Source organism: Loxodonta africana, chromosome 14, assembly GCF_030014295.1.
Source record: "Loxodonta africana isolate mLoxAfr1 chromosome 14, mLoxAfr1.hap2, whole genome shotgun sequence".
NCBI lineage: Eukaryota > Metazoa > Chordata > Mammalia > Proboscidea > Elephantidae > Loxodonta > Loxodonta africana.
Genome location: NC_087355.1, coordinates 74542849 through 74556955, shown reverse-complemented (window position 1 = coordinate 74556955; position 14107 = coordinate 74542849). Strand labels below are relative to the sequence as shown.

Sequence of the window (14107 nt, the reverse complement as noted above, 5' to 3'; positions counted from 1 at the left end):
CTCACCACTCTCATAACCATCAAATAATGCTTTCTTCTGCGTTTAAACCTTTTCTTGCATTCTTGTAATAGTGGACTCGTACAGTATTTGTCATTTTGCAGCTAACTAATTTCACTTAGCATAATGTCCTCCAGATTAATCTGTGTTGTGAGATATTTCACAGATTCATCATTGCTCTTTATCATTGTATATTATTCCATTGTATCCATTCCTGTGACGGCTCTTATTTCTTTAGGATATATTCCAAGGAGTGGGATTGCTGGATCTATGGTACCTCTATTTCTAGCTTTTTAAGGAAGTGCCAAATCATTTTCCAAAGTGGTTGTATCATTTTGTAACATTTACTTTCCTACCAGCAGTGCATAAGTGTTGCAGTCTCTCCACAACCTCTCCCAACATGTATTATTTTGTGTTTTTTTTGATTAGTGCCAGCTTCGTTGGGGTGAGATGATATCTCGTAGCAGTTTTGATTTGCATTTATCTAATGGCTATGAGCATTTCTTCATATATCTGTTAGCCACCTGAATGTCTTCTTTGGTGAAATGTCTGTTCATATCCTTTCCCATTTTCTAATTGGGTTGTCTTTTTGTTGTTGAGGTGTCGCAGTATCTTTTAGATTTTACAGATTAAACCCTTATTGGATATGTCAGCCAAAAATTTTTCCCCAATCTGTAGGTTCTCTTTTTACTCTCTTGGTGCGGACTTTTGATGAGCGTGTTTGATTTTTAGGAGCTCCCAGTTATCTCGTTTCTCTTCTGTTGTTTTTACATTGTTAGTTATGGTTTGTATATTATTTATGCCATGTGTTACGGTGCCTAGTGTTGTCCCTATTTTTTCTTCTATGATCTTTATCGTTTTAGATTTTTATTTAGGTCTTTGATTTCTATAGTTCTTAATTCATTATTTATTATTCATTAAACTAGCTATTCCATATTCTTGGAGCCCTGGTGGCACAGTGGTTAAGAGTTCAACTGCTAACCAAAAGGTCGGCAATTCGAATCCTTGGAAACCCGGTGGGGCAGTTCTACTGTGTCCTGTAGGGTTGCTGTGAGTTGGAAGCGACTTGACGGCGATGGGTTTTTGTTTTAGTTTTTTATTATGTATTCTTATGCCATTATTCCTGAAACATTTGTAATTCATAAATCAGGACTAGAATATAATTCCTTTTACTTGGATTAGCCATAAATATCAAGCTATGGTCCTAAATCACTATGAATTCCTATTCGCAAGACCCTATTAAGAGCATGAAGGACCATGAATTAGTTAAAGGCCAGAATACCTGGTATCCTGCCTTGTCTTTAAAAGATCTTTTCTTTTTCAAAAACGTTGAAGTTCCTATTATCAGTGAGTGATTTGCTTTATCGTTTCCTTTTCAGATATCTAGATGACCTCAATGAAGGTGTTTACATTCAGCAGACCTTAGAAACTGTGCTTCTCAATGAAGATGGAAAACAGCTTTTAGTAAGTAATAGTGACCATTCAAAACAGAAGTTCAGTAGTATCACACTTGGCATCACTTTCCTTGCCTCAAGTCCCAAGTACATACAGAACACCGGTCTTTAAAGAGACGCAAAATAAGCCGTTAACTGTCTTCTAACTGGCAGGCCTGTATCTGAGTTTAAAACATAGTAGACGGTAAACAAAATTACAAGTAAATAGAAGACTAAGTAGCAGTCATGAACTTTGTCAGTGTAAAAACCCTATCTTTATCTTTTGTATTCCTGACATCTGGCCTGGTAGCTAGTAAAAAAAGATCACTGAAGAAATTTTATTAAATAAGTGAATGACTTCATGATAAAGAGATATTTATAATAGTGGGATTCTATTTTGATACCTTAAGCAAAATACCAAAAACAGGTCGGCTGAAAGATAATCACTGTGAATTAAAACTTCTTTTGCGTGAACTTTTCAAAGCCCATTCTGTACAGGTGAGAGCCCTTCAAGGAAGCCTGCATTCTCCTTGCAATATCGAGCTTTTAGGAGGGATGTCAGCAAATTGATTTTTGCTAACCATAAACAACTTCAGTCCATTAAGAGTACATGTGCCTATGATTTAGGCCATTGTCTTTTTTTCTTCATAGTGTGAAGCACTGTACTTATATGGAGTGATGCTGCTGGTCATTGACCAAAAGATTGAAGGAGAAGTCAGAGAGAGAATGCTGGTTTCTTACTACCGATACAGGTATCTCTGGGCTAGGACCGCACACTCCAAAAGCCCTGCTATTGGTAAAATGCATTGCGTGTTTCCATGGTGCTCTTATTGTGAACAGCAGCAGTATTGGCTGGGGGAAGAAGTATGAGAATCTCATTTCTTTTGAGCACATTGTAAGAATTTAACAATTATTATAGCGCATACATCATAAACCAAAAAGAAAAGGAAAAAAATCAAACCTGTAGCCATCCAGTTGGTTCCTACTCATAGTGACCCTATAAGACAGGGTAGAACTGCCCCATAGGGTTTCCAAGGAGCAGCTGGTGGATTGAAGCTGCCAACCCTTTGGTTAGCAGCCAAGCTCTTAACCACTGCACCACCAGGGCTCCCTATATCATAATAACCTATATGTTGTATGATCTGTATACCAAAAACCAAACACATTGCCATCAAGTTGATTCCAACTCATAGTGACCCTATAGGACAGAGTAGAACTGCCCTGTAGGATTTCCAGGGAGCGACTGGTAGATTTGAACTGCTGACCTTTTGGTTAGCAGCTGAGCTCTTAACCACTGTACCATTCTTATATATAAATAATAACAATCTATATAGTATAGGCTATTGCTATACCGTGTAGATTCTTATATCCATAATAGTATCTCAGTTTAAAGAAAAAAAAAAAAGGAAGCTGAATTTCCTTAACACTGAAAATAAATTTTAAAGAACTTTGGAAATCCAAGGAGTCCTGGTGGCACAAATAGTTAAGCTCTCGGCTGCTAACTGAAAGGTTGGTAGTTCAAACTCAGCCAGCGGACCTGTGAGAGAAAAACCTAGCAATCTGTTTCCATAAAGATTACAGCCCAGAAAACACTGTGGAGCAGCTCTGCCCTGTCCCGCGAGCTTGCTATGAGTCAGAATTGACTTGAGGGCACACAGCAGCACTATGAATGTTCTTTTTGGTTTTGGTTTTGGGTTTTTTTAAGTTTTCTAATATTACTCCTTGGCAGGACATAAGGGAATTAAATGAGTTTTCTATTGTCATTTCAGGTTGACTTTGGAAAGTTACCACTCAGGGTCAGGTTGGAAGTGAAGTCTCACATGCTTAGAAACAAAAGCTGAACAAAAGCTCACATCCACAGCTGTGGGTTGCTTACGTCTGTTTAGGGGTGTGGCTCTTCAAGAAGGAGGGCTTTGAAAACAGGAGCCCCCAACCAACTTTTTAGTGCCAGTACCCAGCATACAGGTTTTTAGTTTGTTGAACGAACGAGTCAAAATCTGGATACAAGGTCAAAGTTAGAAATACGGAAGATTCTGAGAAGCGGCAGACAGTGAGCAGGCATCCGTTAGGAACTTCCAGACTAGAATGACCATTTTCAAGCTTACAGATTAGCACAAAATAAATAGGACAAGAGAGGGGGTTGTCTGAGGACATTATCCACTCAGCTGCTCTGGGTCCTGCAGCCGCCCTGCAGCAGGTCAATGCTAGGTTACTCCACTAGTCTGTGGGCTTTATCAGGATGTGAGGAGAGTGCCCACCAGTATGCACAGTGCATCTGCTCAGCCTGACCACAAGCTATTTTGCATCTGTGTTTTTAAAAAGGAAATTGGAATACCCTTGCCTGTGTTTCTAAAAGTACCTTGAAAAACAGAAATAACAAATAATGTAAAGAAGAAGAAAAAAATTTTTTTTTCATCAAGCCCATACCGTCGAAAATATGGCTTTGCCCTTTTGGGGGCACAGTTATTAATTCACTGGAATGTGAACATCTGTTATTAAAATGACACTGCACAATTGCAAGTCAGTGTTGCATAACAGAGATTCTTGTGTAAAGAGGAGGTCATGGCCAAGTCTACAGTTCTTTGAGGCTAGTTCATTTCTTTCAGGGATTGCTATTCTAAACCACCCTTAAAAGCATGGATGTTTGTATTAGATGTCTGTAGAAGCAGCAGCTTGCCACTGAAAACCAGTTAGTATATATCCTACTTTAAAATGACATAATTTTTTTTAGAATTATTTTTTAATTTGTGAAATGTCGGTACAGGTTCACATTCTTTATCTACAGTCCTGAAATCCAGAGAGCTTTGAAAACACAGGCACACAGTAACTCCTTTGGCAGCAAAACCTGATCTAAGCTCAAATCAGTTGGAGTCAAAACCTGACCAGAACAAATGTGAAGCTATATAGTTTCTATTTGTCTCATTTGTGTGCATATTCATAAATTTTATTGTAGAAATACTAATGTGTTGATTGTGGGATGCCAACTCAGACCCTGCTGGAGTATTAAGTATGATCTGTGCACCACATTACTTTCTTACATTTGAAAAATGCTGTATTACAAAATGAATCCAGACCCAAGGATTTTGGTAAAGAGACTGTGGGCTTTTACGTAGAACTAATACACATCTTGTAAGTTTGCCATATTATAATAGGCTTTCTGAAAGTATGATTTTGTATCTTAATGATATAAATTGACTCATGATCATGTCTAAAACTGTAGTCAGGTTGTACTGGAATTCTTGTGCCTTGCTGTATTTTTGAGTTTCTGATATGCAGGTGTGTTTGATCTTTTCCTGTTGTGAATATGACTCAGTGCTGCCCGATCTTCTGCTGATTCAAACATGGACGATATTTGTAAGCTGCTTCGAAGTACAGGCTATTCCAGCCAACCAGGAGCCAAAAGACCACCCAACTATCCTGAGAGCTATTTCCAGAGAGTGCCTATCAGTGACTTGTTCATTAGTATGGTCATTGGTCGACTCAGATCTGATGATATTTACAACCAGGTGGGGAATAAATCTGTTACGATCTTAATAGTTTAAGAGGCAGATTTCACTTTCCTTCTCAGTTACTCCTTTCCTTCCTTCTTGCTCAAAAGAGGAAGAACAGCTAGAAACCATGTAAACCCTCTTGAGCTATGTTACAGGAGGGTAGCGGAAAGAGGGATGTTAATTTTGTTAGAACGAGAGATTTTAGGGAGGAGATGGGATTTGAACTGTATTTGCAAAGAAGTTGCACTCCTTTAATTAGGCATTCAGGAAAGAGTTACTGAGTGTGTGTTATGTGCCAGTTCACGTGCTGAGTTCTGGGGACGTCACGGAAGAAGGCAGGCTATGGTCCCTACCCGTAATGAGCTTGTAGCTTAGGAAAGAAGACAGCTAAGGAGTTATGATAAAGCCGGGTGAACGTTGTGGTGGGGAAGCACAGGGTGTCTTGGAGTGTGTAGCAGGACTAGCAAGATGGCAGCAGGCCACAAAGGCAGACCAGGCAATGCAGCTAAGGAGGTGGCATGAGCAGGGCTGTAAGGTACTGCAGCATTTGCAAGTTGTCTCAGTCTCCCATCCACTACGTGGACCATTCACTTATTTCAAAGATACCAGAGACAGCTACCATTTGACTTCATTATCTGTGTTGGAAAAGACACAGAAATGGGACAACTTTCGGGCTAAAAGGAAGAGAGAATATTGTGGCATTAGGGGTAAGAAAGAAGGCTGTGCTTTAGCGATGCCACAGTTCATTCCAGTGTCCAGGATCCTCACAGGAGATGGGCTGGTGAGAGACTGATAGGCCCTAGAGCTAGGTCACTTATATGGAGCCCATATACATTCGAGTGTTGCCAACAGCTAACTCTCCCGGGCGTGGGCTCTGTGTTGCAGGTCTCTGCATACCCGTTGCCTGAGCATCGCAGCACTGCCCTGGCAAATCAAGCTGCTATGCTATACGTGATTCTCTACTTTGACCCATCCATTCTGCACACCCATCAGGCAAAGATGAGAGAGATAGTGGATAAATACTTTCCAGATAATTGGGCAAGTATTACAGTACCCTTTGTTCACTCTAGTATTAGAGTTATTTGTTAGAATACTGACTTTAAATTCTATTGGTCTTTTACCGAGAGGGCATAATTTTATAAATAATGGCACATAAAATCACCATGGTAAAATTACTGTGTTAAGAATTTTATACATCATAACATGAAGGAATAAACCGGTCAGTAAAATTTCCTAAAGAACCTGTTAGTTTTTTTCCACAATGGAGATTCTCAAGGTCAAACCACATATTAAAATGTATCTTCCCTTAGCTACAGAGATTGCAACTAAGTTACATAATTATTTTTTTATTCTTTTCTATTTTATCCATCTAAGCTAGCAAAATTTGTCTGATTTGTCATTTTGTGAATGAGGATTTCACTTTTATACTAAGTTTTATCTATAAGCCAGCAGTAATGGGGCTGTTAAGGCTATCTATGGTAGGGATGTGCTTGTAAGTTTGTTAATGTTTTTGTTTCAGTTAAAAATATTAATTCTTAAAGAATAAAGATGACTCAGCGAACTTAATATGTATGAAATGTTTTCTTTACACATGGAGAGTTTAACAAAGTACTATGAATTGGAAACACCAACATTTGAAGGGCAGACACATTGTCAGCAGGTGCTGTTCTACTTCTTACCAGCTATTGAATCACATTAATTATCTGTGATGAGGGACCTGGATGAGGCACTTCACTGGCAGTAGGGGAAGAACAGCCTTCAATTAGGAGATGATGGTTCCTGTCCACAAATGAATCATACTTATCAGCTTGGAGTTGAACCATTGAGAGGAAACCACTGATAGTCTGGCTTTATGTGTCTAAATTTAATAAAGAAGTTTTGACCATAATACTCTAATCAGAAACATTTTCAGTTTGACGGAAGGTCAAAATCCAACTTACATACACACCTATAAAAACATCCTGGCGGACTGAAAAGAAAAGAAAGCCTTCTTTTGGTTATTTTTCCATGAATAGCAACATTGTCACTCTTGTTCTGAAGTGCAGATAGGAAGGATACTTAGCTATGCCTTTGGAAAACCTTGTTTTTCTCCTTGGAATGGAGTAAATATGATCTTTGACTTGAAGGAATGGGCAGTGTCATAATGTTGTCTTCTCCCAGGCCCTTGCCTTGAAGTAAGTGTTTAACAAATACTAAAGGAATGTCTCCTCTTTCAGGTAATTAGTATTTACATGGGAATCACAGTGAATCTAGCAGATGCTTGGGAACCGTACAAAGCTGCAAAAACAGCTTTAAACAATACCCTGGACCTTGCCAATGTCAGAGAACAGGTAGGTCCTGGTTAAGCCAAAACCCGTCGCCGTCGAATGTGTTCCGATTCATAGAGACGCTATAGTACAGAGTAAAACTGTCCCACAGGGTTTCCAAGGAGTGCCTGGTGAACTTGAACTGCCGACCTTTTGGTTAGTAGCCAAGCTCTTAGCTACTGCGCCACCAGGGCTCCAGGTTCTGGTTAACCAGGGAGAATTCTCTAACAACCACAAGCCTCCTATCTGAGGTACGAAACAAGCACAGTAGATTTCCCAAGGAATTTGGAAAATGTCCACATAGACGTTTTAGTGCAGTGATTAACGAAGGGTGAATTTTGCATGTTCGAATAAGGTAGACTATTATAAATTTTTTAATTATGTGATGTGTGTAAATGTCCTAAGGAAGACTGACGATCCTAAAATGAATCAGTGATATAGGGTCTCAATTGACTTAGTTTACCCTGCTTAAAGACTATGCCCTTATGGGCAAAGCTGATTTCACCAGTATCTGAAATTAATATTTTTTATCAGTAGGATGAATGTTGAAGATGGTAACTGAATGTACACAGTACGTCCTGTCACTATAATTTAAATTCATCATCTCTGATGCCCTAATTAAGCAACAAGGCTCAAGTTACTCATCTCAAAATTTAAACGGTGATATCCTGTCTCCTTAACAAGAACACAGAGCAGAAGGAAATGCCTGTATAAGAGATGAACAAATACAAAATCTTTTATTAGGGAGCATAACTGTTATTTCTAAATCAGCGTGTCACCCCGCCTGGCTGTCTGGGTTTTTGAGTTTCCACTGTGGATAGAACAGTGTTGTCTCCAAACACTTCAGCATGTTTTATTCAAGTAAATTGAATTCCATAAATAATGCACAAAATAATTTCAATTTTGGCATACCTCCTGGAAATATATTAGAGAAAACAGAACTTCTGTACTTACTGGCATCAGAGCTTTAATCTTTCATTACTAAAATAGCCATTCTACATTTGCATTTTCTCATTTATGACATTTTAAGAAGTTTCTTCAGAGTCTTCTGATGAAATACCTTGTGATAGTTTTAAACTAACTTGACTTAGGTTAATGACATTTAAAGTTTATTTGAACTCTTGCTTTAGGAAAGGAGAATGAATAGATTGCCAAAAGGCTGGCTTGAAAATTCAGTTTTGAAAGACTGAGGCTCATTGTTTAGTTTAGCTTTCATATACCTATAGAAGTCTTATCTTTCGATTTCTGCTCTTCTCTGCCTCCTTCAGCCAATAATAATAGGAAGAATAAGCAATTTAGTTTCTGCCTTTATGTTTCTTTTCATCCAAGTTAAGAATAGAAGGGACCTATGGGGTCAGCTGATCCAGTTCTCCATCTGACATTTAAAGAAATCAGAATGCAGAGGTTAAGTTCAAAGTCATACCCGTATTTAGCCACAGCCAGAACTAGGATTTAGTCTCTTAATTCTAATGCTCTGTTTAAAAACATCCGGTCTGAGATACAACTATTGGTCTTTACTCATCTGGAGTAAAAGAGGAAGAAGGAAACCAAAGACTCAAAGAAGAAACTAGTCTGCAGGGAAATAGTCTACATGAACCATGGCCTCATCTACTCTGAGACCAGTAGCACTAGATGGTGCCTGGCTACCACTACGGACCATTTTAATCAAGGCCACAATAGATGGACCCTGATAGAATGGGAGAAAAATGTGGAACAGAACCTCTAATTTGTTTTAAAAAATAAATAAATAATAACCCCTTAGGTCACCTTGTAGCTAAATAACAACTTGGCTCAAAAAATAATATTACCTGTAGGTACTGTGCTTCTTTAAAAAAACCACCTATGTGAGACCAAACAGTCAGCAATTACTTTAAAACAAAGAAAAGAATGTCAGAAGCAGAGAAACTAGATTGATGGAAACAGAACAACCAGGAAGGAAATAAGGAGAATGTTCACCCATTATGAACAATGTAACCAGTGTCACTGAACAACTTGTATAGAAATTGTCGAATGGAAACCTAAACTGCGTGTAAACCTTTACCAAAAACACAATAAAATATTATTTAAAAAAAAAAAAAAAAAACCCAATCAACTGGCTGCCTTTGTGCCTTGTAAACTTGAGTCCAAACAGGATTTACCTCATGTAGAGAGAGATGTTATTATGTGTCAAGGAATTCATTTGAATGTGATTCATTTTCAAGATAAATAATTCTTTCTTTCTTTGAAAATAATTCAAGTTTTCCCCCCAAAGGCAAGCAGATACGCTACTGTCAGCGAAAGAGTGCACACGCAAGTGCAGCAGTTTCTGAAGGAAGGCTGCTTACGGGAGGAGATGGTTCTGGACAACATCCCAAGGCTTCTGAATTGCCTGAGAGATTGCAACGTTGCCATCCGATGGCTAATGCTTCATACAGCAGACTCAGGTAATGCACGAAAGACGGCCATTTATATTGCTCCATAGAGAGGCTTTCAGAATTTATATCTACTCCATGATACAGTGTGGTTTAGCAGTTAGAGAGCCCTTGGTTGAGAATCAAGTTACTGTTTTAGGTCAGTCATTTTTGTGTCAGCTTGGACAAGTCAGTAACATACCTGAATAGCTGTTCTTTGTCAGGTACTATTAGGTCCTGGGGAATATGAGGAAATTTAACCTCCCTGCTCAAGGCATCTCTGACTCCCAAACTCCTGGTTTCGTAGTTGTAAAATAAATTGCTTGGGCTGAGTCACACCTCTGAGCTTGTTCAGAGCTGACACAATTCTTTACACTTAGTAAATGCTTGATCAACATTAATTAACAAATTAATTCGGTCATCCAGAGCTGTATATCCCTCCCCCTCAGAGCTGTGCAATTCAGCAGCCCTGGAAAGGCCTCTGCTTTTTGTTTTTCATTCAACAAACTTTTCTTGAGGACCCGCCCTGAGACGGTACAGCTTTCAGCCCTTCCTTGCTCTTTCAGCTAAAACCATGTCTCTAAAAAATCTGTCCATACCAGATTATTCTGCTGCTCCCCTCAGTTAGCACCCAAGCCCCTCATCTCACACCCCTCAGTCGAGATGTTCTTCCACGTGTCACCACACAGTCACTCTGGCTCCCATCAGTTCCCACTTCCTGCAAGTGGTCAGAAGTGAGAACAGCAGTTGGACTTCCTCAGCCTTCGTATCTTTGAAAATGTGTGGGATTTCTCATCAGCCTTCTACCCTCAGACTAGAAATCCCCAGCATCTTAAACCCGTTCTCACAAATGCTACTTTCTAAATTTTTTCGTCGTTTTGCTTATTGGCCTAGATCCCTTTCCAATTCACGATTTACCCACAGCAGGAATACTGTGGCTGAAGTTTTTAATCATCTAATGGATCTGTTGTCAATTAGAGTTTATTTTGGCATAAATTCTAATTCTAATTTGAGATTTTACTACATTGACTCAGCTTACAGTCTTCTTCACCAAAAGCCTTAAATTCACCAGCATATAAACAATCCAGGCCCTCACTTTATCCTATCCTAAAACTGAGTCTGCTTTTCCAGTGACTCAGCCTCATCTTCGTCTTCTGCGCGACTGTGCCTGACAGCCGAGCCAGTAGGTTCCCGGTTCTGCACCCATGCCAGGGAAAACCTCGGCTCACCAGAGGCCTGTGCTTTTATCATCAGCCACATCTGGTTTCCATTTTTGTGCCTGGCCAGTTGTCTGACCTGATTGCACAAGGTCATGATTTACCAGGGACAAATTATTCGCCTATCTGGTTGTGAGTCATAGGTAGAAAAATAATTGCTTATTTAGCTTTTATGGTGTTTTGATCATGGTGTGCAGGAGGGAAGGCACACCAGATACTATTATCCTCCTGGGGTCATTGTGCCTAGGCTTCAGATACTTCTGAAGTGCTCTTAAAGAAACACTCTGAGGCAACATTGGCTATTGAAGACTGACCCCAAGGTCACCATGGTTGTAGGATGTGTGCTGTCAGTTCTCTAGTTCTAATTCTTTATGGTTTGATTTTAAAAGAGATGGTCAGACCCTAGAAACACTGGAACCAAACCTAGTTGCTGCTGAGGAGCTAATTAGCTAATCGTTAATGCCCACTGAGGAATACAGAGTATTTCTCTGTCAACTAGATTCGTATGTCCCCTATCCAAAAATGAAAGTAAATTAATATCAGAAGTCTTCTTGTTGAATTAGAACTGATACAGACAAGTGGAACTTCTTAAGAGTTTTGTTTTTTCAGTTAGACAGTGTAAACTGAAAAAGTTTTCCTCTCTGAGTAATCAAAGTCACCAGTTCCAGTGTATTTCTTCCCAGATCGTTCTGGAGAATACATGGTAAATCAGAACTCTGCAGTTCCCTATGAAAAGCAAGCCCTTCTCAATGAAATAACTTAAAAATCAGTATTTAAAATGGCCTTCCACAGGCTTCACCGTAGCTGAAGTGCCCAAAATACCCTGTAACACGTGCTCATATACCAAAGTTCATTCTGCACGTGCCAGCTATCCTGTGATACAAATGGGGCAGGGGGGACAGGGAGGGAGAGATCTAGGAAAGTGGGCGTATATGTATGTAATATTACTGCAACTACCAAGGGCCTTCTTGTCAACCTCGCCTGCCATCTATGATATTTGATGGGGAAAATGAGGGAATTCACACATACAACGCTAGTGTGGCACCAAAGACCTTATGTGTTACTCAACTGTGAACTTTATGGCTAATTAATGACAGTTTCTATTGTTAATTTTGTTATTTTGGTCTTATTTCCAGTTCAGGTAGCTTTTTCTTGTAAGTATCCTTGCTATATCCTACTTTCTTGTTCTTTTTGAGATAAATAATTGTCCCAATAAACTAATCTCAACAAATATCAGTATTTTTATTGTCTACATTTCTTTGAATGTATTGTTTCTTTTCTTTGAAATAGTTTAGCTTGGCAGCCAATAGGCTGGCCTAGAAATCAAGACGTCACTTCTGGTGTTTTACCCACCGGGTCAGTGACTGTCTTAACACTGTGACCTTAGCCTTTACCCCTGGGCCAGTCACTGTTACTGTGACCTTGGCCTTTATCCCTGGGTCAGTCACTGTCAAACACTGTGACCTGGCCCCTTACCCCTGGGTTAGTCACTGTCTAACACTGTTTCCTTGGCCTTTACCCCTGGGTCATTCACTGTCTAACACTGTGTCCTTGGCCTTTACTCCTGGGTCAGTCACTGTCTAACACTGTTTCCTTGGCCTTTACCCCTGGGTCATTCACTGTCTAACACTGTTTCCTTGGCCTTTACCCCTGGGTCAGTCACTGTCTAACACTGTGTCCTTGGCCTTTACTCCTGGGTCAGTCACTGTCTAACACAGTGACCTTGGCCTTTACTCCGGGGTCAGTCACTGTCTAACACTGTGACCTTGGCCTTTACCCCAGGTCAGTCACTGTCTAACACTGTGTCCTTGGCCTTTACTCCTGGGTCAGTCACTGTCTAACACAGTGACCTTGGCCTTTACTCCGGGGTCAGTCACTGTCTAACACTGTGACCTTGGCCTTTACCCCAGGTCAGTCACTGTCTAACACTGTGACCTTGGCCTTTACCCCAGGTCAGTCACTGTCTAACACTGTGACCTTGGCCTTTACTCCGGGGTCAGTCACTGTCTAACACTGTGACCTTGGCCTTTACCCCAGGTCAGTCACTGTCTAACACTGTGACCTTGGCCTTTACCCCAGGTCAGTCACTGTCTAACACTGTGACCTTGGCCTTTACCCCAGGTCAGTCACTGTCTAACACTGTTTCCTTGGCCTTTACCCCTGGGTCATTCACTGTCTAACACTGTTTCCTTGGCCTTTACCCCTGGGTCAGTCACTGTCTAACACTGTGTCCTTGGCCTTTACTCCTGGGTCAGTCACTGTCTAACACAGTGACCTTGGCCTTTACTCCGGGGTCAGTCACTGTCTAACACTGTGACCTTGGCCTTTACCCCAGGTCAGTCACTGTCTAACACTGTGACCTTGGCCTTTACCCCAGGTCAGTCACTGTCTAACACTGTGACCTTGGCCTGCTTGCCTTAGCTCTTCATGCCTGGGTAATGAATAGTCCACAAAGTTCTGAGTGCCTGCCATGCCTTTGGGCCTTCATGATGTTTAAGGGTGCCTTCTGTGTTTATGATTTTTACTGTATCATTAGTTTTTTTAAATAATATATGCTCATGTAAAACTTAAACAGTAGAGAAATATAAAGGCGAAAGCCCCTTCCTGACCTTCCTTTGATCTGCACTCACACTCCAAGCCTCATATCCATTCTCCGGTGGTAACCACATTAAAAATATGGCGAGTGTTGTCTTCTGGTCCTTTTAATGTGTGTATATAAACTACACTCATGCATATGTACATATACACGTATTGTTTTATAATATGTCTACAAAATATACTTACGTTTCCCCCAAAATGCTTACAGAATGTGGAAACACTGATCTGCAGCTTGCTTTTCTCCCTCCACAGCCTGTGACATTCCACGTCAGATCCAGTTGTCCCATTCAGCAGTTCGGTCGTACTCCAAGCGTGATGTGCTGTAATTTATTTCATTGGTGTACATTTCGCTTTTGACTTTCAAATGCTTAAAATGAATGAAAGTCGGTATTTTAAGAATTTATTGTGTATTTCATAGATACTTTGTACACACTTAATAAATAGCTAAGCCTCCTCTTCCCATTTCTAGCCTGTGATCCAAACAACAAACGCCTCCGTCAAATCAAGGACCAGATTCTAACAGACTGTAGGTACAATCCCAGGATCCTCTTCCAGTTGCTGCTGGATACTGCACAATTTGAGTTTATACTCAAAGAGGTAAAAATATTAAATAAATAAGTGCCAAAGTCTTAGTTTTTTTTTTTAAATATGTAACAATGATTTAGCGCCTGTGTC

At 40.1% G+C, this 14107-nt stretch overlaps 1 protein-coding gene across 1 annotated transcript in view; it reads left to right on the top strand.

The window, feature by feature from the left end:
* Positions 1-14107, top strand: part of WASHC5 (WASH complex subunit 5) — a 69596-nt gene that overhangs the window by 9161 nt on the left and 46328 nt on the right. The window contains exons 4-10 of the mRNA XM_003408182.4: positions 1377-1461; positions 2082-2182; positions 4744-4936; positions 5807-5959; positions 7138-7251; positions 9479-9650; positions 13902-14029. Of these exons, the coding sequence (XP_003408230.2) occupies positions 1377-1461; positions 2082-2182; positions 4744-4936; positions 5807-5959; positions 7138-7251; positions 9479-9650; positions 13902-14029 (946 nt within the window). The remainder of the gene's footprint in view (positions 1-1376; positions 1462-2081; positions 2183-4743; positions 4937-5806; positions 5960-7137; positions 7252-9478; positions 9651-13901; positions 14030-14107) is intronic.